This window comes from Camarhynchus parvulus, chromosome Z (genome assembly GCF_901933205.1).
Source record: "Camarhynchus parvulus chromosome Z, STF_HiC, whole genome shotgun sequence".
NCBI classification, from domain to species: Eukaryota; Metazoa; Chordata; class Aves; order Passeriformes; family Thraupidae; genus Camarhynchus; species Camarhynchus parvulus.
Genome location: NC_044601.1, coordinates 47,319,612 through 47,346,536, shown reverse-complemented (window position 1 = coordinate 47,346,536; position 26,925 = coordinate 47,319,612). Strand labels below are relative to the sequence as shown.

The following is a 26,925-nucleotide window of genomic DNA, read 5'->3' as shown; positions in this document are numbered from 1 at the left end:
TATTGAAGGTAAAAAAAAAGGCTGGAAAAAAGTAGATTGCTGGTACTAGATAAGCAAACCAACTGGAAGTTTGTTCTTTGAGAGCTCACTTGGACAGTGTGTGCATATTTAGTTTTTTTAATGTGCATGTGTAGTTGTAGTTCTCTTAAGCTCCCATGAGGAAATGAGCTCTGAGACAGAACTTGGAGGATAGTCATGGTAGATGATGTCAGGAAGAGAGCTCGGCCAAAAAAGCCCTGAATGCAGCACAAGAATGTGATGCAATAATCTTTGATTCTTGCTGCAGACTGCTCGGTGTGTGGTGGGGTTTTTGTTGCTTTTCCCTTTTTTTCCCAAGTGCACAAGTCTAACCTGTCAGCTGGTGTGATGAATGATGCTGGTCTGTAGCTGGAGAGCGATGTGGCAAGCCCTTCCCCGCTTCAGGACACTTCATGCTGCAGATCTGTGATGCAGACCCAGCTCTGTCCAGAGGGCTGTGGGACAGGGAGAGGCCACAGCCAGATTTGTCTGTCTGTGCAATAAGGATTGATCTGCAGGGAATCATTTGGAAAACTAAGTCGTGGATGTCTTTCTGCATGCTCAGGATAATCAGCAGCTTCACAATTACGATTAACATCCTTGCTCCTAGCTCACGGCATGAAGAGAGCTGTTCTTCCCAGGTCTCTCTGAAACTTTGGGGGGGTCTTGTCTAGCACTCTCTGACAGGTATGTGGGGGACCACAGGCTTCTTGTGTGACTCATGCTGGTCACAGCAGCCCACCTGCTCAGTGTCAGAGCCAAAGGCTGGGCTGTTCAGTGCAGGGGCAGAAGTGCTGCTCCTCAGGCCACTTGCTGCTCTAATTTTCAAACACAAGTGTTGCAGCTGGGAGCTGGATCACCCCATCCCTGTTTTTGAGGTGGGTTTAAGGGCTTATTTATTTATTTTAACTGCAAGGGTTGCCAGGATTTGGTGTTGTGGTGGGGTCAGCAGGCTGTTACGTATGAAGAATAGAAAGAGAACTCTCAGAACTTGTCTGGAGTGTATTGTTTGAGTATGGGTACAATTGTAATGTGGGTAAGGAGGAAGAACTTTTAATGAAAACAGAAGAACTATTTTTCTAGTTTTAATCTGGAAGTGGGTGGGCTGCCCCTGGATAAAATTGGACCAGTGTGACTGAACTACAGAAAAATAAGAGTGACTGCATAAAATTATATTGTTTTCTAACCACACAGATATGAGCTAAACAATAAAGATGAGTTCTCTGTGGGTAATATACTGCACACCAGCCAGTGAGTCACTGAAGCATTGCTAAAGTGAAATAATTCCAGCATGTGACTTGACTTGTGACTCCAAATGAAGAAATATCAGTCATTTTGACATGTTTTCTGGAAGGACATGTTTTCTTTTTCTAGGGACCCCAATTAATGGGGAGATTTAAGCAATTGTTGTGTCCCACTGTAACTTTTGTAATAACGTCCTTCAACTTGTCATGGTGAAGGCCTTTATCTGGTTTTCTCCCCTGTGCTCCCTGGGGTCTGGTTCTGCCACCTTCCTACTGCCCAATGGGGTGCTTTTCATCTTCACTGGAAGCCAGTGCAACTTGCACACTGAGAAAATGCCTGTGTGCTTCCTTCTTGGTTTTCTTCCCTACTCTTCTCTTCTGGATTAACTTTTTACTGGCTTGTCAGATTCAGTCACCTCACAGAGGGATCCAGTGGTTACCAGAATGGTAAAAGGAATGAGAAAAGTGTGTCAGGGAATGGGAGGAAAAGGATCGTGTTTGGTCTCCAAGGAGTCCCTGCTAGGCTGGCTCTGCTGTAGCATCTAATTCCACTCTCACGACGCGCGTGTGGACATTGTAAAGTCGTGATGCAGATGTAAAACAAGGGACCTTTGAGAATGCTGTCATGCAGAGTTTTTAAATGCCAGATTTGAGGGTACTTGTGCAAAATCGGTACACTTCTAGGTGCTTTTCATCTGTTACTGTTAACCACTCGCTTGCTATCCCTGAGTAAGTTCGTTGGGTTGCCTCCTGGAGAGACCTTAACTGTTTCTTCACTAGTGAGCCGTGTCTCACTGATCCAGATTCTCCATCTTCTTCCAGCTCACTTCATTACTTCAGCCCACCCAGTCTCCAGATATGGTGTGGTTATTGTTGGGTTTTTTGTGTGTGCTTGGTAGGTTGTTTTCTTGGGTTTAGTTTTTGAAGTTCTTTCACTGTTTCCTTCTTAAGCAGCCCCCCAGCATGGCCCTTTGCATAGCTCAGTCACTGGCAGGAGAAGGAAAAGCATGCTCTGAATTGAGCTTTGATTTCAGCTCTGATCTGACATGGTCCACAGCTGATTGAAATCACGTGTTGTCCCCCAGGGAGGGTGACTGCTCTGCTGGTCTCAACAGGACTCCAGCTTGGCAGAAAGGTATACAAAGTAAGGATGCAGACTATGGAGGTTTGAGTCACTGGGCAAGCCTACAAAAGGCCTCCAGCTGCCAAATCAGGGTAGATGTGCACTCCTCAGTGTAATGAACCATCTGATGGAGTAGAAGAGTTTTTCTATACTTACAAAGCTTTCTTTCTTGAAGAAAAGTTCACGAAATGCTTTTAATACTGAAAAACACATCTTCATTTTCTAGAGCATCTAAATTGTTTGGCTGAAACTTGTGCAAAAAAATTCAGCCTCAGGCAGGCATCTGGTGTGGAAAGTTTCAGCCCAAACTGCTATTTTGGCAAAGTTGTAAGCAATGAAAATACATTTTAAGAGTGGAAAGTGTTGAATAATCTTTGTACTAAGGCAGAACTTATATTTTTGTAGATAAAGGGAACCTGTGATGAAGTCTGAGCCTGAACTGCAACAACTTTCATTCCACTTTCCTGTAGAGGGATGCCCTTACCCAACTTGAAATTCTCCATCAAACAGCTGTGTCAATTGAACATTTTTCTAGCACTTACATAGTTATTTTATGCAGCCTTAGCTGTTACCAAAGGGAATATGGAGAGGCTCTGGGCTAACATAACTATAACTTGAGGAAAAAATTACCTTAGATTGTGATATCATACAAAGGCATTCTTGCAGGTTCCTGCAGCACACTGCAAATGTCAACAGGAAGACAAGCAGAAGATTCTGTTATGGGATCTAGTTTTATGATTATTTCTGGACCATTTTGAGCATATACAACACCTGGGCTGGAAATTACTGCAAACCCCCTTGGGTGTCTTGCATCTGCATCCCAGAGGAGGTGTTCAAGAAACACTGCAACTGCCCTGCACATCCTGTTTTGATTTGGTTGATTTATTGTCCTGTAATTTATAGAGTGGCCATGTGAAGGGCATGAATCTCCAGTTTGACTGATTGCACTGTAAAAGAAAGCTCTTTTCAGTTCACCCTGAAATACTTACCACATTTCTGTCCAGCCATTCAAGCTTACCCCAGCCACAGCTGTTTTCATGGCTCTTGCTGAAACTTGAAACTGGAAGAAAGGTAGAGAAAATCTTTATACAGATTTTTTTAATGGTAACCCTACACAAATTTTTTTTCTGTTCCATTATGTTTCTTATGGCTCTATTCAGTGCTGCAGTTGTTTTTACAGCTACCCATATAGGCTTCTGTTTTCTGTTTATGGTCAAAATTGTTTGTTGGACAAAACGTTAATCTGTGGTGGGTTTATGGGCTGATTGTGAACCAGAACTCTGTTTCTAGGATCCTAGCAATATCACTTCAGTTACTATCATATCTACTCTTCCGTATGAATCAAGGCTTCTTGTATCTTCCCTCCTGTCACATTTTTAAGACCTCTGGCCGTTGGTCTCTCTTGCCATCTCTGTGTATTTTGCTGAAATGTTAAGCAAGAAGCTGGATGCTTTGAAAGTGCACGTAATCACTGCTTTCTGTGTTTTGGTGGGAGTACTAACACTTTTCTGAATTAGAACATTTTAGTTTTGCTTTTGTCCTCTTGTTCTTTTGACTCCTACTCAGTTGTGACCCATTTTACATTCACTTCCTTTTCTATAGTACTGCTAGCTGTTTTTCAGTCTGTATTTATATATTTCTCTTTCTTGCTACTTGCCCTCATTAAATGTTGTCCTTTTTGATTTCATGCTAGTTTATGTTGTACTTTTAGGAAATACTTGAATTCTGCTATGTCCAGATTCCTGGATGCTTCAATTGGTTTTAAAAAATAAAACTAAAACTTCATTCACCATCCCCTTTCAGACAGGGAGAAAATTGAACAGTTTTGATGTAGGGTTTATTCTGATCCTATCTCCCTTTAAGACCCCCTTCCTACCCATCCCCGCCTCCGCTTTTTTTTTTTTTTCCATTGCCAGAAACATTCCAGATCTCTCTGTCTGCAGTTCTCTGGACATCTGAGCACATATATACATTCTTGAGATGTAGCTAAAGATTATCTGTTTCTCATGTACTATTTCTAGGTGAGAAAGCACATAGCTGTTTCAAAGTGCATCAGTATCCTATTAGGCCTTTTCCTTTTCCTCAGTTAATCTCACTCGTGTTTGTTAATTCATAGCCCTTGATATACACCAAGGCTTCAAGTTCATTGTGTTTATGATATGCAGTTACTCCAGGCAGATCCAATTACTGACTTCCATTTCAATAAATTGAATTCCTCTACATGAATGCCTCTTGGATTTCTCTACTAAAGATCGTGTCTGCATACAGTGAAAGGTTGTAAGGGTTACCTTTGATTTAATCACTTTTAGCATTCTCTATTTTTTTTTACTGTCTTTTCCAAATGCAGTTTTGGAAAACCCCTAATTGTATTTTCTGATGGTTGTTTGATGGATTTAGTGTAAACTACTGTCTGAGCTCCCAATATGCAACACAGCATAAGAATTTTTGTGACATGGGTAGTCTTCTAGTGTTAACGGCATATATGGGGAATGTGAATAAAATCTAAGTATGGGTTTTAGTTAAGAGGAAGAACAAGCAACTCTGCTTTCTGTAGAGGGCTGGTGCTCAGCCTTGTTGGGTTCAAAACATTGAAGTCAGGATGTGTCAGATACGCATTCATTCTCAACTAAGTTTCTCCATTACCTGTTTTCTTTAAGAAGCTGTTTCCCAGTGATTTCATGTTGCATGTTTATTCTTCAGAACTTTTAAAAGGTCACTCATCATTTCAAGGGCTCTCTCAGATGATTAGTAATCGGAGTCTCACTTCCTGAATACCAGCCGATCTAAGTGAAAACATAGTAACTGAGTCACATTGTTATTTCGTTTCTAAGATTACAGTTGTAGATGTGTGTTTTGTGTCCAAAGAAGCTTTTACTCCTGTGATCAAATAGCAAGGCAAGCCTCATGGAAATTATGAGTTCATAAACTGTTGGAAATTAAATTAGAATTTTTAAATTATACTGAACATTTACAATATCCTATGAAATCTTTCTCTGCAGGAGGAAAAAAAATCTGTGCAAACTTATTTACTGTTTCAAAATCTTCACTGTAGTTGAGAAGTCTGATATGTCTATAGCCTTGGTGTTCTGTATTACTATCTTCTGGGAACTGAATTCAGACAATGTCAGAGGGATTTGTATCTTAATATTCTGGTGGGTACATGAAAGCATTTTACCAACTCAGAGTATCATAGTCTGTATTTGTTTTGTGCTTTAAGCCACAATTTCAACTAGGAGCTAAATAATATTATGCATGAATATATCTTTACATCTGCAGAATATATCTAACAACGTTTTTCGAAGTAAAACAAAATACACATCCCCATCACTCCACCTCAAAAAGCATTGCCTGAATTTTGTTGTTGGAAAAAAATGGGCCTAAATTTCTAGTTTTCATGGCAGGGAGAAAAGGTGGATGGGGTGTATTCTCCTTTTTCTCTCTGTCTAGTTTTTACAGAGCATCAGTTTGATGGCATCCATAACAGTTTATGCATATTGGAATAACAGTTTCTCCCTGCAAAACTCTGGTGGAGCATGAGTTTGAATTAATTTAGATGTGTTTTAGTATTGTCAGACTTGAAAATCTGCTTTATGCTAATGCTGATTTTATCAAGTTACATATGAATTTTTAAAAACTATGTTCTTTGTATGCTACCTCGCTTAATCAACCAAGGCATAGTATATTCTTATAATTGCATACTTTTGAAAAATGTGCAGTATCTCCAGTTTTTAACTATTAATGCAAATACAACTTATGTCTACTGAGACAAGGAGGGAAAAAAAGGCAAATTGAGGTTTTCTCTGTTAATCGTTTGCATCCTTCATTTGTCTTAAAAAGGAATTACTTATTTGTGAGTGATAAGTGTACATAAGTACATAAGTACACTGCATACAAACCTAAATGAATGCTTTTTTTCCTCTGCTGTCTTAGAAAGCAAATGAGGGAATGGACAAGTCAACATTATTTTTCTCAGTGTTGCTAGGCACTTGTTTTTTGATGGTTTCAAACAAGCTTAGGGTAATTCCGGCTTTCTGAGCAATATTAGTATTCGCTCATCATGATCTTCAGGACGTGACTCTGCAGAGTGAAGGGAAACTGCTGTTAATCTTAGCAGCTGTATAGACCTCTTGAAGGCTGTGATCCCTCATTTAGAAGACTTTCAATGGTAGCCTACCATTATGAAACTGGGTAAATTTGGACTTTGAAAATGGGATGATGAATCCATATTTAGTGTAACTCAAGATGTCTTCAGCAGCATTCTTCTGTGCATTTCTTCATAGTATTTTCAGGAGAAAAAATATAATTTAAATTGCACAGAGGGATCACTGCCTGCTTGAAGACCCTTCTTGGTCTTCTCCTCCCACAGGAATAGTAATTTAAGCTTTGGGGTTTAGCATGTCATTCTGAAGAAACAGTCCATTTAAAGGTTAGACTTACTTCCATAATCTCATGTTCTTTATGGATTTAAGGGTGTTGCTTATAAGAGTTTATAGGTTTCCTGTTTCTTGTCTTAGTTGAATATAGGTTGATTTTTTTACCCTCCAGCATTATATTCTTCAATACAGAAATGTTACTGCTGTTTGATAAATATCAGTCTTTTGTATTAAACTTATTTTTACAAATTCCCCAAGAGTCTCCAAAGGTTAAACAGTGATTTACCATTCTTTTGCACACATTTAAATTATCTGCCATTCTTTTACAGCTTCTTGTAGAATTCAGTGTCACTTTTCATATGTAATCATTTAACATCTGCATTATAAGACTTCTGGTAATGTCACTTTTTGTACTGGTGAGTGTTGAAAAGAATATGTAAGGTGCAAGGACACCTTCTTGTGTCAGACCTTCCCCAGGTCAGTCCACTGTTTTTGCTCCAGTGCTGCCAAGAAGTGGTGGTGCTGCTGAGGTGGCCTGCTGGGTTTTCTTGGGGAATGGCACAGGCTCTCTGAGTTGGCTATCAGCAGTCAGGCTCTCGGAGTATGAACAAGCTATCAGTCTCCACACAGGTACAGTGGAATGTCCAACATTCCTATTGTTCCTCTTCATATTTTAGCACACTGTTATTGTCTCAGATTACAGTAATACTGCATTGACCTTCTCTTATGCATGCAGCTTTCCTGTACAGGTTATTATAACAGCCTGTGTTTTCATTCCCATAGTGTGCTTTGTTCCACCATGCTCTTCCTCTCACCAGCTGGTTCCTATTTATTTATTTTCTTTTTAACTGCATTTGCATAAAGACATGGATGTTTTACTGTTACTTTGCTTCCTCACCAGCTTGCAACTGCTCCAGATTTATTTTTAGTATTTCACCTTATCTCTTCCTTGCATTTGTTTGTGGTTTAAGTACTTTCTGCTTATTGTTTCTTTTTATAGCTTCCTGTGAAAAAAAAAGACCAAAAAAAACCCCCAAAACAACCCTTAAACAAAACTATGAGTTTGAAAACAAGGGAGAAGATTGTTTTACTGGGTATGACTGTGACCAGCATGCTAATTTTACATTTCTGACACACACGTCTAATTTAACCTAACCTGTCATGTTTGTTTGTTTGTTTGTTTACAAACCAACCAACTAGACTATTTGTGTATGATCTTGTTGTAACAGGTCATAAAAAAGCTGAAATCTAGTTCACACAAGTTTTTTGATATTTGGGGAAAGGAGCTATGTGCATTCTTGTTCTTTCAGCATGTTTTGTTGTAGTTTCAACTGTTTTAAGCCCTCCTGAATACAAGACAGGGTTTGTGGAATACAAAGGATTTGGGTGTGCACATGCTGCAAGCAGTATTTCGCTCCAGTGCAATGCTACTGTACAATTTCTGCAGTTTTTTATTTCAGCCTGCAGTGGGGAGACAAACTACTGGGTGTATCCTAGGTAAAAGGACTAACACTCTGCTAAATGCTTTAGAATTTTTCTGATAATTTGTTAAAACACTTTTAAGTGAATACTGGTGTTCTTCTTTTGTTATTCTAGTATTTTGTAAAAGCATTGGAGAGTTCAGGACAGCTGCAAGGACTCAGAAGCCTTAAATCACACTGCCAAGGTCATGATCATGATGAGCAAATACAAATATTGCTTATAGGGCAGGAATTACCCTAAGTTTGGTTTTGAAACTATAAAAAATAAGTGTTTGGCAGCACTATACTAAGAAAGAAAAATAAAAAAGGATAACTTTGCCATCTAATATCTTCCGCTTTCTATGTTCCTTTTCCCTGAATAAGATAGCATATTTTGATTATAGTAAAAAACTAACAAAGTAGTTCTTTCCTTTCTTGGAAAAAACATGCACAGTAAACAAATGTGAATGTTCTTGAAGCCAAAGACGCATACCTTGAGCACAGAAGAACACAATTGCCACCAATTGTGGCATTTCCTGCACCTGTTTGTGTATGTCTCTTCCAGTCCAGAGGAAATGGAATTTTCTGTGAATTTTGGTGAAAGATAAGCAATTTTTCTTGTGATCTATCCAGAATTACTCAGGCAGTATCTTAAAATAATGCTGCAAAACAGGGATCACCTTCAGTGCAGATGACACCAGGAATTAAGCCAGTGGTGATGGCTTCACTATCAAAGGTGGTGCATGCTGAGTTTTTCCAAACACAAAGGTGAGCATTTGATGTGGATCTCAGCCCCACAAGGGCAGAATGTGCAAGGGCACAGATCACAAATTTTAGCTGTGAGAGGACAGCCTGCTGCGAGGAGGCTGCTGCAGCACTGCTGGCAGCTCTGACCTGGCTGTGCACATGCACCAACTGGACCATCGGCGTGAAGAGCCTCTCGCTTCTGTCTTACAACAAAGCCTTCTTTCTAGGAGAGCTACTACTAGAGGAATCTAGATTTTGCAACAGCAGTTATGACATGTCAGGCAAATTGGTATTTTCACAGCTCAATTCAGATGAGATCATTATCCAAATAGTGAGTCAGTCCAGTTAAATCTTTTGTTCTGCCTGTGCTGCAAATAGACCAGGCTGCACCAAAAAGCTTTGAGAGCTTCTTTTCTGTTACTCCTGCCATCATGACAGTTCAGGGGGAAAGTGATTAGAGAAGCAAGGACTCAAATGCTTCATTTGGGTTTTGGTTTTTACCTTGGTAAGTTCTTGTTTTACCCTAGTAAATAAGAAGAAAATGCAATGTACACCAACCAGGGTATTCTTGGAATTAATCCTATGCAGAACACCAGATAGATCTGTCTGCTCTTACTCTACATAATGAAATCAATTGTAAAAGATAAGCCATATCCAAGAGAAACAATCTCTTACTTTTTCTAAAAGTGGTATTCACTGAACACAGATTAATGAGTTTTATTTCCAGTTTCCTGTAGAATTGTATTCTCTGACATATATATAAAAAGGGGAGCCCGTTGTGCCATTTTGGCACAAGAGGTGCCAAATTGGTGATCTGCAAGTGTTGTAGGCGCTGTTCATCCAACAGTGCTGGGTACCGGGTGTGCATTGAAGGTGTTTTGCTTCCTGTTTGATTTATTCAGTGGATTGTGGAATTTGTTACAGTTTATGTTTTTTCTTTAAGCCTTGAGGTGATAACTTTTGAAATTTAACTTTTATAGAAATATTTATGCTGGTTAAATAAAGTAAGAATTTTGGTGTCCTTAATCTTATATATGTTGAAATAGATAAATCTCCTGATTCAACTTTTATTCAGGAGGACTGTAAAATTATTTTGTAAGGGTAGAATGTTTCCAAGCTTTTTGTAATGTGTGTGTGTTTTTATATATATGTATATATACACAAGACAAAATTTCAGCTATGTCAGATAGCAAGATTTTACACATTGTCAGAGATCTGGAGCTCAGTAATGTGTAGCAGTAATTGGAAAACATTTCAGTACATTAGGCAGTGCCTCACTAGGAAAAAAACTCAATCCCCCCATCCCCAAGCCTGTTTTATAGATTATAATGTTGGTCTTTCTACCTGCATGTTTTTGTCCTCTCTATGTTTAAGTAGTCCATTTTTATTTATTTTCATTATTTTCTCTCCCTTGATGCTTTGGACATCTCATAACTATTTCTCAAAAGTGAGAGAACATTGGATTAAGCATCTTTTAAAAAAACAAACAAACCAAAAACCAGAGAAAATACGGGTTTTTTCAGTATGTTCTGTTTTAGGCTGAAATGGTTTTGCTTATTTGATTGCATTACCACAACTTTTAATTCTGCAATCTTAACATAACCAAAGAGAAAAAGACTAGCAAAAGGGACTGTCCTATTTGCCTGAGATAAAGGTAAATATTCAACATAAACTGGGACATTTGTCCTAGACTGGGGAGTTGTGGTACAAAATTCTGAGTAAAATTCTGATAAGCTTTGTACATGATATTAATGATTTATTCAAATCTAATTAATTTTGCCTCTGATGAAATTAGTTGGTTTTTAGGAGAGCACTTATTAGGAAAAAGAAGATAAGATTTATAATTTGCAACCATGTATTTTAAAGAACCAATTAATGCTAATAAGAATCAGTATCAACCTACAGATTGCAATGAGTGCATTGGTTTTAGAATTGGTTTTAAACAGCAACTTCCATGATGGACAGTTAATGAAATTGTTTCTTGTACTGTACTTCTAATTTTGCCATGAAAAACTTGAAATGCAGTAAGGAGATCTAATAGATAATCTTACATTTAAAGATAATTTTCAGAATTCAGTTAAATGTTTGAAACTGACAGAGCAGACAGATTTCTATAAAGGTTATGGAAGCTTTAAAAAGCTTATGCAGGGACCTTTTTCTTAGTAATAATTACCTGCCTATTCCTTGGGACATCTTCAGATACACATTTTGATTCATTTGCATTTCCAATGGGAAAGACATAATCAAGAACTTTCTACCTTTTGGCAATGGTACAATCAGATGTTACCCTTCCAGCAGTCTTTAGACTGCATTTACTTTCAAAAGGATTAATGTCACTGAGAACTGAAAGAAGCTAACCAACCCAATACCTAAAAAGGTGGTCTGTTGTGAAGTAAGTCCACTCCCTACAATCTGATGGGGCCCCTGAATATCTGTAGCTTCATCCTCTTCAATGAGGTACGTGTTTGGGAAATCATCTGCTACAGATATTAGGAGTAAGTTTATCTTCCTCTCTGAAGCACAAGTGGAGAAAGCTAGTCATGGAGCTAAGTTTGTTTCTTTACAGGTGAATTTGTTTGAAGCTGTTTTGACATGTTACTGTGGTAATTGCCTAATTCAGCAGTGGCTACTGTAGGAAAAAACCTCTGCAGTTTAATACCTAAACCTTTTCTCAGCGAGCAGAAAATCAAAGTCAGTATTGGAGATGTGACCATATTCACAGTCCTCCTTTGTGGAGAGGAAAGGTACACCTGCATGTCGTGTGTCAGGGCTAGAGATTCAAAGTGACACAGGAGTAGCTGAGGTTTGTGTTAGAAGGATAACAAGAAAAGTGTTTGGCACAGGGCAAGACGCTGCAGAGTATATTAAATCTCCACAGTTTTAGGGTTTCCAGTGGTAGCATTGAGGTTCAGTTCGCAGTATTGCTACAGACTTCATTACCTGAGTGAGGGAACGTCTCATCTGGGATGGTTATTTATGCTTTCTTCCCTTTTTTTGCCTATGTATTTATATGGCAGTAAGGTGGATAATCACCAGACCTATATGTATATCCCCACACAGGTCCAGTTTTAGTTTGCACATTAAGAGTTTCTGTGACACAAGCCACGTGACATCAGAAACAGAGGCATGACAGCATTTTAGGAGAAAGTGAAGCTGAGAAAGCCCTTTTCAGTTTCTACAAACATTCATTAGTTATTAATTGTATACATTTTAAGGACAGAAAAGGACTGTTAGCATTATCTAGTCTAGCAAGTCAAACTGCATTAAAAGAAGCCAGAATTTTGCGCCTGGCTCAGGTTGTAGAATTATCTTCAATCTTGGCTTTAAAATTAAATCTAGTTGCTAAAATAAATAATCTGTTTATTTTTGCTTCTTGCTCTAAAATGTGGTTTCCAGAATTTCAGCTATTGGTCTAGATGTTTCCAGGCTCTTTGCAGAGAGCTTCCATTTCAGAGATCCCAACTAAATACTGCATTCCTGTAATTACTGATGAATGAAATATGCAGTATTGAAAATATGTCATTTCAGTACTTCTCTTTGGCCACAGTCAAGAGATTAACCATTAATAATAACTATAGCTCTATACATTTAGTTGATGTGCACAGAGATATGCCAATGTCTGAGTACTTTGTCTTTTCCTGGATAAAAGGTGTTTCATGAACTCTTTTCAAGTTTACTGTTATATGTGGTGCCGAGATACTTCAGACATCCTTGCCAGTATAGAAACAGCAGCTCTGATCAGCAGCTCTGGCAGCTCTGGTCCATCACAGCCCTTTTCACTTACCTGAGACACTGCTGCTTCTCCTCAGCTCAAGTACAATGAAAAGTTACAATGAAAGTGTTCCTGTAATGTACACACAGTTTATGCATTACTGTGCAGAGGAGCTTGTCTGTATTGATTGTTTTTGAACAATGCTTCACTTTCAGTTTGAATTAAGAGGAACAAGAATGATTACATACATTTTGTGACAAGATAGATTCTCCATCTCATCAGTCACTGCTGTCATAGCAGGTAGTTTCCTTGAGCTGTGTGTCTTGGATCCAAAGTGCAAGGATCCTGTTGTGCCAAAAGTGTGTCCTTTCCTTACTGAGGGAGTGTTACACGTCATGAACCTGGGGAGCAGTCGATACCTGCCAGGTGTCTTTCTAGCTGGCGGTGCCCTGAAAGGACTGATGTAGAAGATTGTTTGCAGTGAGTAACAGTGCAAACAACTCTGGGTCCTTCCTGCTGGGAAAGGTCAGTTCTTGGGTCTACAGCCTTAGGTCTCGTCTCAGCAGAAGAATGATCCACCCCTGACTGTTCAAATAGGCTGTAGAGAGAGCCATAACCTTTATGGTTGCTCTGCTAACAGAGCCACAGAAGTGAAAGGAGATACTGCAGTGGTTTCCTTTCGGGAATTAACTGAAGTGGTGTTTCCTTCATGCATGGAACCAAGGCTGTTTGCAGGCTGTCTGCTTTGTCTAAGGGCAAGTGAGGAGCCCAGTATGGTATTCCATTTTGGCCTAACTTCAATAGGCACATCCCATAGGTGCCTTTCTCTTAAGCTTGTTTGTCTAAAACAGCTTATCTTCCCTCCAGTTTGAAAGACTGTTCCTTCCTAAACAATCCTGAGGTCTTTGATCTGCTGTGTTTGTGAGGCTTTTCCTGAGCTAGTTTTGTCTTTTTAGTAAGCAATTCCCTAGAGTTTGCTGAGAAGTGTCACAACTGAGTCATCCTTTCCTTTCCTGCCTGTTTTTCTCACTAGTCTCATATTAAACAATAACCAATGTATTAGTATAATAAATATCTTAGAACAATATTAATAAATTATTAAGAATAGTTCCAAATCTGTCACAATGAAGTCATGAGGGTGAACCGTTTTTTACAATAAGCACAGATTATATGTGGTTTTGGTCTGATGCTCTAGTTTATGCACACACCGTTAACTATTTAAATAGTCATAGTCTGGGTTCCTTTTAAAGTAAGAATCCTTAGTATAAAAATAGCAAGGATTTGTTACATGTATATATTTGTTAGTATAAATATTATAAATATTAGTAGTTTCTTCCTTCTGACTTCCCATTTTTCTGCTAACCTTCCTTTTTTTCTGATCAGACTCCTTTAGGGACTCTAATTAATAGTTTCATGAAGTAATCACAACACAATGAATATTTGAGTCTCCTTGCATGTATGATAATGTAGGTAACGAAGAAAGGGGGCTTCAGATGAAACTTCTGAAGATTGAGACTTCAGTGAGCTACCAAGGAATCAAACTAGGACAGAAAAGTCATGATTCTGTTCCCAGTTGGTAAATTCCTGAGCAGTTAGACTATCACTAATTGTAGCCAAGATTGCTCCCTTAGTGATGATTTTTGATGTGATGTGTAATTTTCTCCTGAGAGGCAACAATAGAAATAACACACATTAGCTTTTCTTAACATTGTAGGCTTTATTAAGTTTTGGAATTACAAAAGATCCCAAGTAAATTTTCAAAACACAATGTAATGGCTGCAGATTTAAGGAATTTTGTAAGTCAATAAATACAGAGCAATGGAACAAATCTCCAGCTTGAGAATTTGCGCTTCAGAGGCAATGCTGGAAGTCTGAGTTCACTTGATATCCTCTTAGTGGGGGGGCAATAAGCAAAGTTTTGTCTGGATGAGGGAAGAGGGAAATGAATTCTGTGTTTAAACTTCCCCTGCAGTTGGTCTGAAAATTTGGAAACTTTCATTCTTGTAGTGATTTTTCAGTGATGTATTGGCCCCATTAAAGTCAGTGGGAGTTTTGCCATTGCTTTTAATGAGGTCAGAAAAAAATAGTACATTTCAGCTGCTTTTTTTTTTTAATTGGAAAGAAGTTTTATATTTGTTTCTTTTACAGTGATGTTTTCTAGAAACAAATCCACCTGTAATTAGATGTCATGTTCCATAGCATTTGCAAGATGAAATGGAATAAACATCATGTCCAGCTTCAGGAGACCAACAGTCACTATCAGAATTATTTTCTTTTGTTTTATACATTTATTTTTCACTTGGTGTACATAATATTTGGGCACATAAGGGGTAGTTTAATTAAAATTTTACATCTACATTCCTTGGGTAGGGAGATAATTTAAATGAAAGACAAGGAAATAGTGTTTTGATTAGGATACTTCAGTGAGTTTTGGCTATTTTGAAAAATATTTTCGTTTTCCATTTAATATCTTGTGCCAGCATCTTACATTGTGCCAGCAGGAATAAGACATGATGCATCATAAGTCTGCATTCTTTCCACTACCAGTAAAATTCATCTGTTTAGTCTGATGTGTTTTCAACCGCCTGTCACAATAATGCACTCATTAATATGCCTGTGCAGGTTTATAATGCTTAAATATTCATTAGATATGCAAATATTCACTCTCTTTAATTCACAAGTGAAGACTAATCAAAACTTTACTCTTTGTTCTTCAAGTAAAAAGCTCTGTTCTGGAATGTTGTTTAGGTTGGCAATAATTTGATGAGAATTCGTAGGTGAATGGAGAATCCTTTGTTTATTCTCAGCTATTTGTCTGAAGCTGTGCAACCACTTCAGCTTTAAAACACCTTCTCCATTTTGTTATCTGATACTGAATCTTTTTGATCACTTTGAAATGTGTTACATTTAGAAGATGAAACGAAGGCACAATGAAGTGTCCTTCCCTCTTCTTGGTCCAGGTGCTTCTTGTGGTGAGTATGCAGTGCTTATCAGAAACCAGTGTCACCAGAGCTCCTTGTGGTCTGCAAAGAGAGCCCACACCAAGCCATTTGGGACAACTGGTCTTTCCCAAAGTACATTTGCAAGTCACCTCCAAGTGTGTGGGGTAGAAATGCAGAGGTGCACCTTTCTGTCTCCTCACAAATGCTGCTCGTTGTGTGCTCTGCTGCTTTGAAGACTGCCGGGAAGTTGGCAGAAGCCTGCCATCTCCTTCTGAACAGCAGTTCTTGTAAGAATGCTGAGAGGACTGAGTGGGAGGAGAAGTTTATTGACCAACATTTATCATTTACCCAGAAAATGAACAATTTCTAGTGGTCATACCACATTGTCTTAAGTGCAGTCCCTCTTACCCTGGTTTGATGGCTGCCTCACTCCACCAGGCTGGTGAGCTCACAATTGAACAGTTTGCTTGTCCAATAACGCCTAAGGATGGAAGCTTTTTAAAGGGGGAGCTCATGTCAACCTGGGTGGGGGTCAGCTTGAGGTAATTGAGTCTTAGTGTGTAAGCCTCTTTCTGTTTGTTTTAAATAGTGAGTAAACATCAACACAAATAGGAGCCACTTCCACTCTTGTAGTTCAAAGCATATTCAGAGAGTTTATTACTGCTAATGAAAAACATTTCAGAAAAAGCAGAACCCAGGCTTCCAAGATTTGCACATTTTGCTTTATGAGATGCTCAAGCTTATGTATGGTAAACAAGACTTAGAAATTCCTCTATGTGGTTGTACTTTGGACCCCAACAAACTTAAGCAGAAAATGTCTAACTGTGCTTGGATTTATTTTATAAACTGGATGGCTTCAGCAGTCTGTGTGGCCTTCCATTCAGCGGTTTGCTTAAGCCAAGCCAAAAGCCACTTATCTAAAAATTATTTATTCTCACTCTTGAGCTGACAGAACCAGACTGGAAAGGGCAAAAGCTGAGTCATAGTCCAAGCCTCGGACTTAAGTTAAATCAAAAGGGGAGCATGAAGGACTGGCCACAACATTGTTCTGCAAGGTACTTGTAGTTCGCTTGTACACTACTTGTCAGACACCTTTTTAAAATAAACAGCCTCAGATTTGTACTTTGCAGCTGTTTCTTTCTATCTGCCTGGTATGCCAAAGCAAAACCCTGCAGCTCAACATCTTCAAAATCAAAACCTTAATTCAAATACTATAATTTGGATAGGCTTCTCACTTTCTGTTTTTGGCAGTGTAAGTAAAATGAAGGCAATTTTGTTTCTTTATCTCATTCAGAAAAATATGTGTTGTTTATATACTTTGAACATAGACATATTGTATAGTAAAAGGCAACAGTTGAATAGTCCTAGCTAGAGATGTGAAAGTATGACTGGAGGCAATGTATCTGGTTGTCAGAATTGAATCTGAAGAGAAAGAAAGTTTTAGCAATGTTTTAAGTTGTCTTGATTTGTTAGATTAAAATAACAAAAAGAATTTTGCATTTGAGAACTCTTATTCTCTTTGATACTTTGAGGATCTGATGTTCTTGTTGATATCTTTTTCACTGTGTTAGACTTCACTTAATGCAGACCATGACTATGAGCATGGTTCTGGTAGCCATGGTAAATGAGGCCGAAGGTTTAGTTTGAGCCATCCAAGAGCTGTGCTGTCCAGACAAGGAATGTGGGTTATGTGGTGGGCCAGAATGGCACTGCCAAGACCCTTGTGCTGCTGTGGTGTGTGGCTCATGTGGGCACATGCTGTGCAGGGCTGTTTCCCAGCATGAATGGCCTCCTTCCACGGCAGTGTGATTGAATGCAGTAATAAAAATAGGGAGAGTCCCAAATGACTATGAGGTGAGGCTACTTCTTGTAATCTGCTTCTTCAGCAGGAATTACTTTGAATGAGTTAATACCAAAAGGGTTAAAGAACCATTGTGTATTTTGAATTTGGGTTGTCAAAGCAAATATTTTGACAGTCGGTCAGAAGTGGATGCTGAGTGGCGTGCTGTGAAGAACATACGGCTCTGTCATGGAAAAAACTTGTTGAGGGATGGGAAACTGACAGGAAGAATAAACAGCTAGTTTTCAGCCTTGCAAGGGCCTGGTTTGAGTTTCTGCTGAGCAAAAATGGAGGAAAAAAAGGCAGGGGGTGAGCAGAGTGAAGCTTTATGAAGCACAGTTATTTAGCACAGCCTGTAGCTGGAAAGGCTTCCACGTATGGCACAAACATATAATTGGAGGCACATGAGAGATGGTTAGGTTCATTGGGAAAGCCATAGAGGGGAGGAGGTTGTTGGGAGGAAAAGGGGGAAGAGGTTGTTGGGAGGAAAAGGTTAACTTTCTAAACATGACTGAGCTAGAACTTGTCTTCAGTACTTCATCTGCAGTCTTTCCTTACGAAGTCTCAGAAAGAAATGCCTCTGCCCCTCCTCTGAGCTCACCATCCTACTTTAAATGTTTTTGTCTGTCTGATAAAAAGGACTTGCAGGTGAGTGGTGCTCTTCTTTGAGCACGTCACTAGTGCACGGAAAAGCTTATGCAGAGGTTCTCCCAAGGATGAGGATACATTGGTATGTGTATTGACTCTTGGTGTTTTGCACCAGAATAAAGTACTCATTGCCTAGGAAAAGCCAAACCAAAGTATTTTCAATTGAATTGTAGTTCTCAATGACATCTACTACCTCACTTTTAGATGCTGTAAAGTTTCCTTCAGTTGCACAACAGCGAAGTGAACTCCTGAGATTTGACATGACCTCCATGTCAGCTTTAGACAGGCTGTTTTGTTCATGCAGTGACTTTTCCGTAGATACTGTCATAGAATTTTGTTGCAATTTATTGTGCTTACATTACGGTTGGGAAAGAATAGCATGATTCAGTCCTTTCTTCTAGTACAGCATCCCATGTTTGTTATCAGTGATATATTTTTATGGCTACCAGTGTTCATCTAGAATATCCACCTACCTAAGTAAATATGAACTTTGTTTTCATCTGTGTTCAATAAAGGGTGTTTCATATCCAGTGGTACAGAGTCAACAGTAACAACCATTATGGGTGTTCAGCTCTGACGTCCCTTCCCCCTCACTGAAAATCCTGGAATTACAAAGATGAGTTCATATGGGTGCAGTTCTTGCAGAGAAATACAGATTTTAGAGCTTTCTGGAGCATATTTTAAAAAAATAAAGGCATTTTCAATTAAATTCTCTTTAATCATGCAGATGACATCAGAAGAAAATCGGTTTGTAGTGGACATTTTCTACATTCCAGTCATTATTTTCAGTGGAAATACTGAGCAAATTAACTTCCTTTGGCAGGCTGACACTTCAGCTCTCTGTTATTACAAAGGGTGTATTCAAGTCATTAGCATGTCAGGTTGCTTGAAAATTTAATGCTCTCCCCCCCACCAAAATGGAAAATTAGCGGAACTGCTCACTATGTCTAAAGGCCCTTTTTAAGGCAGTGCCGTAACACTGAACTACAGGAGACAAATTCTGTTGTTGGCACATCAGCTTTAAGCCTCTTTTACCAAAGGAATCTGCAGATCTAGACAATTCACTACAACTAGTACGGGGAGAGTAGAAATTGCTGGACGAAATCTTGCAGATGATTCACTATGTCTAATATAGGACGGAGTAGAAATTCCTGGATGAAATTCTGAATGTGTGAAGCTGCATGTGTATGCTTCATTTTGCATTCAGTGGGACTAATATTCAACCACCTGACTCAGAACTCCTAAGAAATTAAATACCAATCCCATGGCAAACCTAAAAAAAATATTGGGAATGCCTGTTTTTCTGGCATCTGGTGGCTGCAGCAGCACAGCAGTGAGGTCCAGATCTGGTTCTTTACTCTTGCCTCCGGTTCAACGTCAGTATTTGGGATTTGGTGAAGAAAACTTCAAAGTGCTACATTCTCATCCTGGAGGGGGTAACATGAAGGCATTTCCTGCTCCCACCCTTGCTTTCAGGCAACACTGTTTCAGTTCAAGAGCAGAGGCGTGTGGAATGACCTGTTTGTTATTTTGAGGCCGATATTTGGATAGGACTTGGAAGTATAGTGATCTCTGCCTCTTGTACTAAGATAAGTGTAACTCTGGGAATGTCATCAGCCACTGTTGAAAGGCAGTGTAATGGCTTGGGGAAAGCCCTGGGGAACATTTTGCTGCAGTTGCAGCCTACACAGGGCTGTGGAGGAGGGGAATTGAGGGGATTTGGGATGCTCACGGCTGGCTGGCAACCCTTCTGACTGGGGCTTTTGGCCCTTTGGCAGTGACTGGGGTGCTTTTCCATAGATTCCTGTTCACAATGGCATGCATCACCAGAGGCTGCCAGTGCTGACAGCAGTTCAAGATGAGGTGTGTGACATACCTGCAGGCAGATTGCTTTCCTGAAACACTGCTGCAAACCTTGATCCCAGACCCAGGGAGTCGCCACTCCTTGCAAAATCCAGGCTTCAAAGGGGTCACCACATCACAGGGTGAGCTGTCTGCAACTGTAATCTTGTTCGCCTCTTCCTGAGGCGGGGTTGGCTCAGCTGCAGTCAGCAGAAACCCGGAAGGTTGGAACAAGGTTCCTTCATTGCCCCTTGCACCTAGGTGCCCATGCATGTGGAGCTGTGCTCAGCCTCTGTCCCAAAGTCAGGCTGTGCTGCCTCCCCGAAGTGAAGGCAGGAGGTGCACATCTGTGAAACTGCTTAAACATGTCCAAACATTTTGCTGGGTGACTGCCAGCACCCTTGGTAATTTGGACCAGAAGAAGATGATGGGGGTGTGGAGGTAGGAGTGGGTGGGACCACTGGGTGTTGCTGGGACCTTTGCTTGCAAAGTGTTTGACAAACACCCACCATGGGATAGGGCACAGCAGATATTGTAAGTATTGGCAGCAGTGGGAGGGAGATTAATTACTCCCCTGCAACAAATCAGGGAGGTTTCCAGCAGGCTCTGTTTGACCAGCCCTTGTTAGAGCTTTGTATGTTGATGTGAATCTGTGCCAGATCTTGGTTTGTTGTGGGGGTGGAAATTACTTATTTCTCACTGCTGATGTGTTTTCTCTTTTCTTGTAGGTGTATGATGTCAAACAGTGGGCAGTCCTTGTAGCCTCCCCCACCAGCCTGCAGTGTCATGTGCCAGTATGAGTGTTAAGAAAGAAACGCATACTTCAGAGCTCAGCATCCCAGAAAGAAAAAAGGAGGAACTAAACAGGGAGAGCAAATGATTGCACTGCTTGCAAGACTTGAGGCTGCTCACTTCTTCTCCTGAGAAGCTTCATCTTGGCCTTTGTGAGAGAGTGGAGAAAGTAGTCAGAGCAGCCACAGTGATATTCTTAGGGTCCTTTTCCTTTTTTAATTTAATTTTTTCTCCCTTGTGTCTGGATTTTAAGTGTGCTGCACTGATCACAAGCACTGGACATCAATATGTGTCATGTCATTGTAACGTGTCGGTCGATGCTATGGACTCTCCTGAGTATCGTGGTGGCTTTTGCAGAGCTCATTGCCTTCATGAGTGCAGACTGGCTGATTGGCAAAGCAAAGCCTTCCAGCTCCGAGGAGGTGGACAACAGAACAGGGGGACAGCAGGAGCCCTACCGTCCAACGCTGGGCATCTACGGGCGCTGCACCAGGATCTCCCACATGCAGTTCTCCAGACGAGACACGCTTTGTGGTCCTTATGCTGAAAACTTCAGTGAGATTGCCAGTGGGTTCTGGCAGGCAACCGCTATTTTCCTAGCCATGGGAATCATGATTCTCTGCACCGTGGCATTTGTGTCTGTCTTTACTATGTGTGTGCAGAGTATTATGAAGAAAAGCATTTTTAATGTCTGTGGGCTGCTACAAGGGATTGCAGGTACGTGCACTTTGAGAGCAACTAAATTTTTAATTTTGGGGTGATTCAGATGAAGAAACATAGCAATTCTGGCCTGCTTGCAGACAGACTGCATTAGGCAGACCCAAAGTGATTCTATATGCTGGTGTTTATTCAAACATAACTGAAATTTATAGCTACACAGCATGCAATACATTGACATTGGCAGCAGAATTGCAGTGTAATGTGTGCCAAAATGAACTGACCAGTATTCTTTTGTTTGCTGTTCATTTTTTTCCTCTGTTTGAATTTCTTTCAGTTACAAAAACTTCTGTGCTTTGCTACCAGCAGAGAACAAAGTTAATACTCATATTAAGGCAGTCTATCTCCCTCTCGCTACTTTAGTAATTTTTCCATGGACCAAATGCAGTTTCCTTAGTGTCTCAAAGGCTTCATGACTGTGGTGAGAGTAAAAAGCACCCTAGGGCTAGGAGCTGGTTATAGTCGCACACCCAATTCCTCCAGCATTTCATGTGAAGCAGCCTCCTTCAAAGCTGTGAGCTTGACAAGTGATACCTTGAGATAAACCTTTCCTTTAGCCAGCTTATTGTTCAGCTGCATTTACACAGCCCAGTGAGCTTGTCTTTTTACTGTTCAAGGATCAGCTGTGCTTTGCCTGAAAAGACGAATTTGTTCTAGAGATTTGGTGTTTCTGCTTAAACCCATAGATTTTAAAGAAAATACATGACTGTTAGTAAACCAATCCTGGACAGCCTTAGTTAGAGAAGTATTCATTTTTCTGTAGTTGCCACTGTTCCACAGGGAAAACCTGTCTCATACACAAGTTTTCATCTTTTGTGTTCTCTGTGTGTGTGGTCATCTGGAGGAGGAGAGTGGTCTTCAGCCCTACCTCTGGCAGCCCCCAGAGATCTGTGAGGAGGGAGGGAATGAGCAGGGCCCCCTCCTCTTTTTATCTCAGCGGGGCTCTTAAGCAGATGTTTTCAATTCACAAAATTATTTAATCACAACAAAAAATTAGGTTTTAACTTGTTTTGCTTGAAATGTGAATCCAGCTTTCCCCCTTCTCACCTCCACTGAGGTGGCCAGACATGTCTGTGATGGCTATACCTTAACAGGAGATGTAATGATAGATATTCAGACCTTTATCTGAAGCTGGATGGTTTCACTTGCTTAGTTGAGACCTAACATAATCTTATTCTAAATACACATGGGTAAGTAAGTGAAGACTGACTTCACTGCCTGCTGCAACCCTCCGAAGCCAGCGTTACATGCCAGGGACTGGCTGGTGCTGCCTCCTGAAGCACTGCCACGGTGGCTCTCACTCTTGGCTACTTCATTCATCTTCAGTATGGAAGCATAACACTTATTTCATGTCACCCACAATGTAAGGTTTGTGCTTCTGGAGCAGAATTATATCCCTAGATTGGCTAAAGATGCTTCTGTTCATATGATGGCATACAATTAGCATATCAGGTCCTTCAGATGAACGTGACAGGTTTTGCTGTAGTCAGTCCTGGTGTACAGAATTTGCCCCAAGCAGTGTGACAAGGAAGCTGCTTGGCAGTGCAGATTAAACCAGGGGAGGCTGTTTCATTTCTTGCTTTCTTACTCTATACTTCAGAAATAATCCAAGACTGTTTTTCCAGGAGGTGCAATTATTGCTTGTTTTCTCTCGGAGGGGCATTTTTATGGAAGAGATTGGTTAGCAGCATAAATAGATCTTTGGCATGTCAGATTTGGGTCTTTTGAAAAGATAACTTTACTTACAACTCTGGTACCATTTCAAAATACCTAGTCTGTCACCTAGGATTAGCAGGTAAAGGATACTTTTATTTTAGAGTAGTGTTCTGGAGACCCTGCATTTGTGAGAAAATGCATGCTAAGACAGTTTGATGTTTTATTATCAGTCCAGCTGTACCCATAATGGGATTTGCAGCTTAAAACATTGAACAGCACAGTTGACAAAGCATTTTGTATGTGCTAGGGCATAGATCAGTCCTTCTCAAGCTGTACTGAGCATAGAAGCACTTCCCTTCTTAAAATTCAGGTAAATGACACAGCATGAAACTGGGTGAGAGGAAGGTCACCTTACTGAAACATTGCTGCCACTATTTACAGCCAGGCATCTTGTGGCTTACAGCTTGTTTTCTCAAGATTAATTTTATTGGGTCCACTGCTACTTTTGTTCCAGTAGTATTACAGCATCTGCTTATTTAGTTGCAGTTATTTTCCTTTTGACTAATGATGGCTGCTAATTTAAATTTTATCAGTTCCTGAGTTTTGAAAAATGCTTTTTTTTAAAGCAAGTTGCTCAAGAGGGATAGTTGTCAGCATGGCTAATTCAGACAGGAATCATGATAGATAAACTAATGCCCTGACCAGAGAACAAGTTATAACCCTGCCTTAATAATTTTAAGCATAGCATCATTCTTTCTAATGTGAACAATTGTTTTTAGTAAGTGTACAAGAAGAATTCACAAAATAATTTTGTTAATCAGCCTATATCACTACAATATTTGCAAGTATGTCAAACATCTCTTTTTTAAACATGAGATGCACACATGGTAGAGTCGTCTACAGGAACTCAGGATCTTGCAGACTTAATCTCCTTTAAAATCTCTATATCTTTGTAGTAGAGATTAAATATAATTAAAAACATACAACAACCTAATTTATTCCTGGAATTCATCATGACAAAACAATAACAGACACCGGATATATCTTTCCAGTCTAGCAAGATTACTTGTGGATGATGCCTACGGTAAAATTACTGAACAGAAAGCAACATCTTTTCTGTTATGGCCCTTGGACAAATGTGCAAACTGTCATTTAGATCAACAGGAGGAAGCCATACAAGTATCTGGACCATATCAGGGATTCTTTTATTATTTTTGTGGCAGAAAATGAGAAATACAAGGCTATAAGGGAAGAAAATATGGCTGTTGTTTAAACTCCTGTAATTCCTTTGTTATAGAGCAAGAACTTCTACCACTTTACTTTCAGACTGCAATGCCTTTTTTTCTGCAGCTGTAGAAATGGTAATCAATAGCCCTGGTTTTGGAGATGTTTGAAGATTGTTTCATCTGGATAAGCACGTTTTCTCTGCATTAGAGAGTGCAGAGAATGGAGACATGTAATTGAACAGATAATTACTATCCAGCAGCAGGAAGACCAGGCAGACTTCCATTTGTATGTCTTTTTAGGGAAAGTATTCTACTTTTAGTCTGTGAATCACTTGAAATGCAGAGGCTGGAGGAGAAAGGATATTATTACATTCTAACTGACAAGAATCAATTCAAAGTAAATTTTCACAGTAATCATGTAGCTATAGGAAGTAAATAATTGGTGATCCGGTACTGACATATCTTGGTATGTCTATAGTGTAATTGCCTGTGTATTTACAAGTCTTATTTGGGCTTGTGTACTTCACTTTGTTGCTAAGTAATATAATATAAACATAACTTAGCCTCAAAGGAGGGTGGGGAGAGCTTAGGACAGAGCCTAAACCAAGTTTGGCTTTCATCTCTGATAGTTTCCTTTATGAAGTTCATAATCAGCAACTTGGCTTCCTTTTTTGGTCTCTGCCATGGCTGGGCAGACACAACCCCTTCCCCACAGCCAGTGTCTGCCTGACTTGCAGCTGAGCCACAATGCACCAGCAGCACCCTGACTGCACACCAGGGGGAGGAAGCTAAATTAGCTGCACCAATATTATATCAACCACAGAACTTGAGCAAGCCCCTGTGGTTTTTTGTGGGGAGCTTGACATCGTGTGCCTGCAAAGGCTTTGGGGAGAGCAGTGGGGAAATGGAGCTGACACATCAGGAAGGCTAATGGGTTTGGGAGTTCAGTTTGTTTTACTTCTGTTTTACTGTGCTGGAGCAGGGCTGCCTTGCCAGGAACATTTACCAAAAGAAGATAAAATAGTTCTTCTCTCAAATCTTTCCAGGATGCTGATGGTTTCATCTGGAAGGCCCCTCATGAGTCACCCCCTTCTCATCTCTTCTTCTGTTCACAGTCCACTAGCTGTAATGGGGCTTGACAGAAGCATGTAAAAATTGGGTTGCATCTGTCAGAAGACATGCTGTGTCCCAGGTGCACACCAAGGAGTGTCTCTGTTTTTTTCAGGTGAATATATGGCTGCATTTTGCTGTAGTGTGGCTTAGCTGGCTGTGCCACTGGCATCTTTAACAGGTAGATATCCAGTCGGCCAAAGCAGAGGTTTGTGTTTTCAAAGGCTGCTGCAGGCAGGCCAGAGAGCATTAAGTTCCCTTGGATGCTTAGTTGAAAACATCAGGAAAACATCAATTGAAAACATCAGAAAAAAAGCAGGTTCTCTGTCTGTTTGGGCCCAGATGCTGCAGCTTTGGGCCTCTCTCTGCCACCCCAGAAGTTTCTTCTTTTCCAGGGTCTGAGAGGTTTGTTTTTCCCCCTGATTGTTGTCCTGCTCAGTCCCAAGCAATGATAGCTCTTCCACAGTACTTTCTCTTCTCAGGTGTCTCAAGAGCTCTTTTGCATTCTTTCTTTTGACCTTTTCATGATTTCTCTCTCTGACTGTCCATGTCCTCTCCTTTTCCCTTCTTGGTATCTTGGAGGGTTCCTCCATCAGGAGCTGCTGCAGGACCTTGGCAATAGTTCAGTTCCAGGAGTAAAACTTTACCCTCAAATGCAAAGAAACTTCTCTGCAGCTTTCTAAAATGAAGAGGTGAAATTCAGTTTCAAACCAGCTGTGTGTATAACAGTCTGTCTTCACTGCTGAAAGAGTTTGTTTTACATCTCTTGAGCTGAGAAATTGTTCAGCCTGTTATACTTACTTGGCATTGTTTCCATTGTGGGAGGCTGGGTGATTAGGAAGATGGCCTGAGCAGAGTTGTGATAGGAACCATCTGAAGGGGATGAGGATCTGGAGCTGCTTGTGGGGGTGGGTGAAGTGGGATGCAGCCACAGAGGGTGGGCTCATGGTGTGTGCAGCCATGCGACTGCAGACTCCTGGCTGCTGGAAGTTAAGGAGGCCGGTGGGAGTTGTGGAGGAGGAAGCTGGGGAGGAAGTGGGAGGTCAGCCAGGCCTTTCATCATAGAGGGGAGAAAAAGCAGGAGACACAAGCTGTGGTAGAAGGGGCATGAGGCTTCTAGAGCTCTTTGATGTTCACACCATAACAGAAAAGGTTACAGTAGTTGCAGCATAGTTTAGGGTATTTGTTTATAGGTGGCATCATGCTGTACAAAGGCATTATTTTGTCTGAGAAGGAGACAAACTGGTGAATTAGGAAGAAGGCACCTTGTGAGCTGATGTTGCCTGCAGGCAGCGGAAGCTGTTGTACAGCCAGGAGCCCAAGCAGCAGGAGAGCAAAGCAAGAGTGATTTTGCCCTTGAAGGCAAGGAAGCTTCTTGTTTGCCTTTCTAAAATGCAGAGCATGCATTTTTCAAAAAGCATATTTCCTCTTTGGATTCAGCTCAGGGTTTTTCTTTCCTGATGCCAGAATTTCAA

The 26,925-nt window shown here is 40.3% G+C and overlaps 1 protein-coding gene across 3 annotated transcripts in view; it reads left to right on the top strand.

Moving 5' to 3' along the window:
• LHFPL2 (LHFPL tetraspan subfamily member 2) overlaps positions 1-26,925 on the top strand; it is a 126,096-nt gene that overhangs the window by 90,474 nt on the left and 8,697 nt on the right. For all 3 annotated transcript variants that reach the window (XM_030968500.1, XM_030968501.1, XM_030968499.1), the window contains one exon: positions 20,678-21,458. In XM_030968500.1, coding sequence (XP_030824360.1) covers positions 21,029-21,458 — 430 coding nt within the window. In that variant the 5' untranslated portion in view covers positions 20,678-21,028. The remainder of the gene's footprint in view (positions 1-20,677; positions 21,459-26,925) is intronic.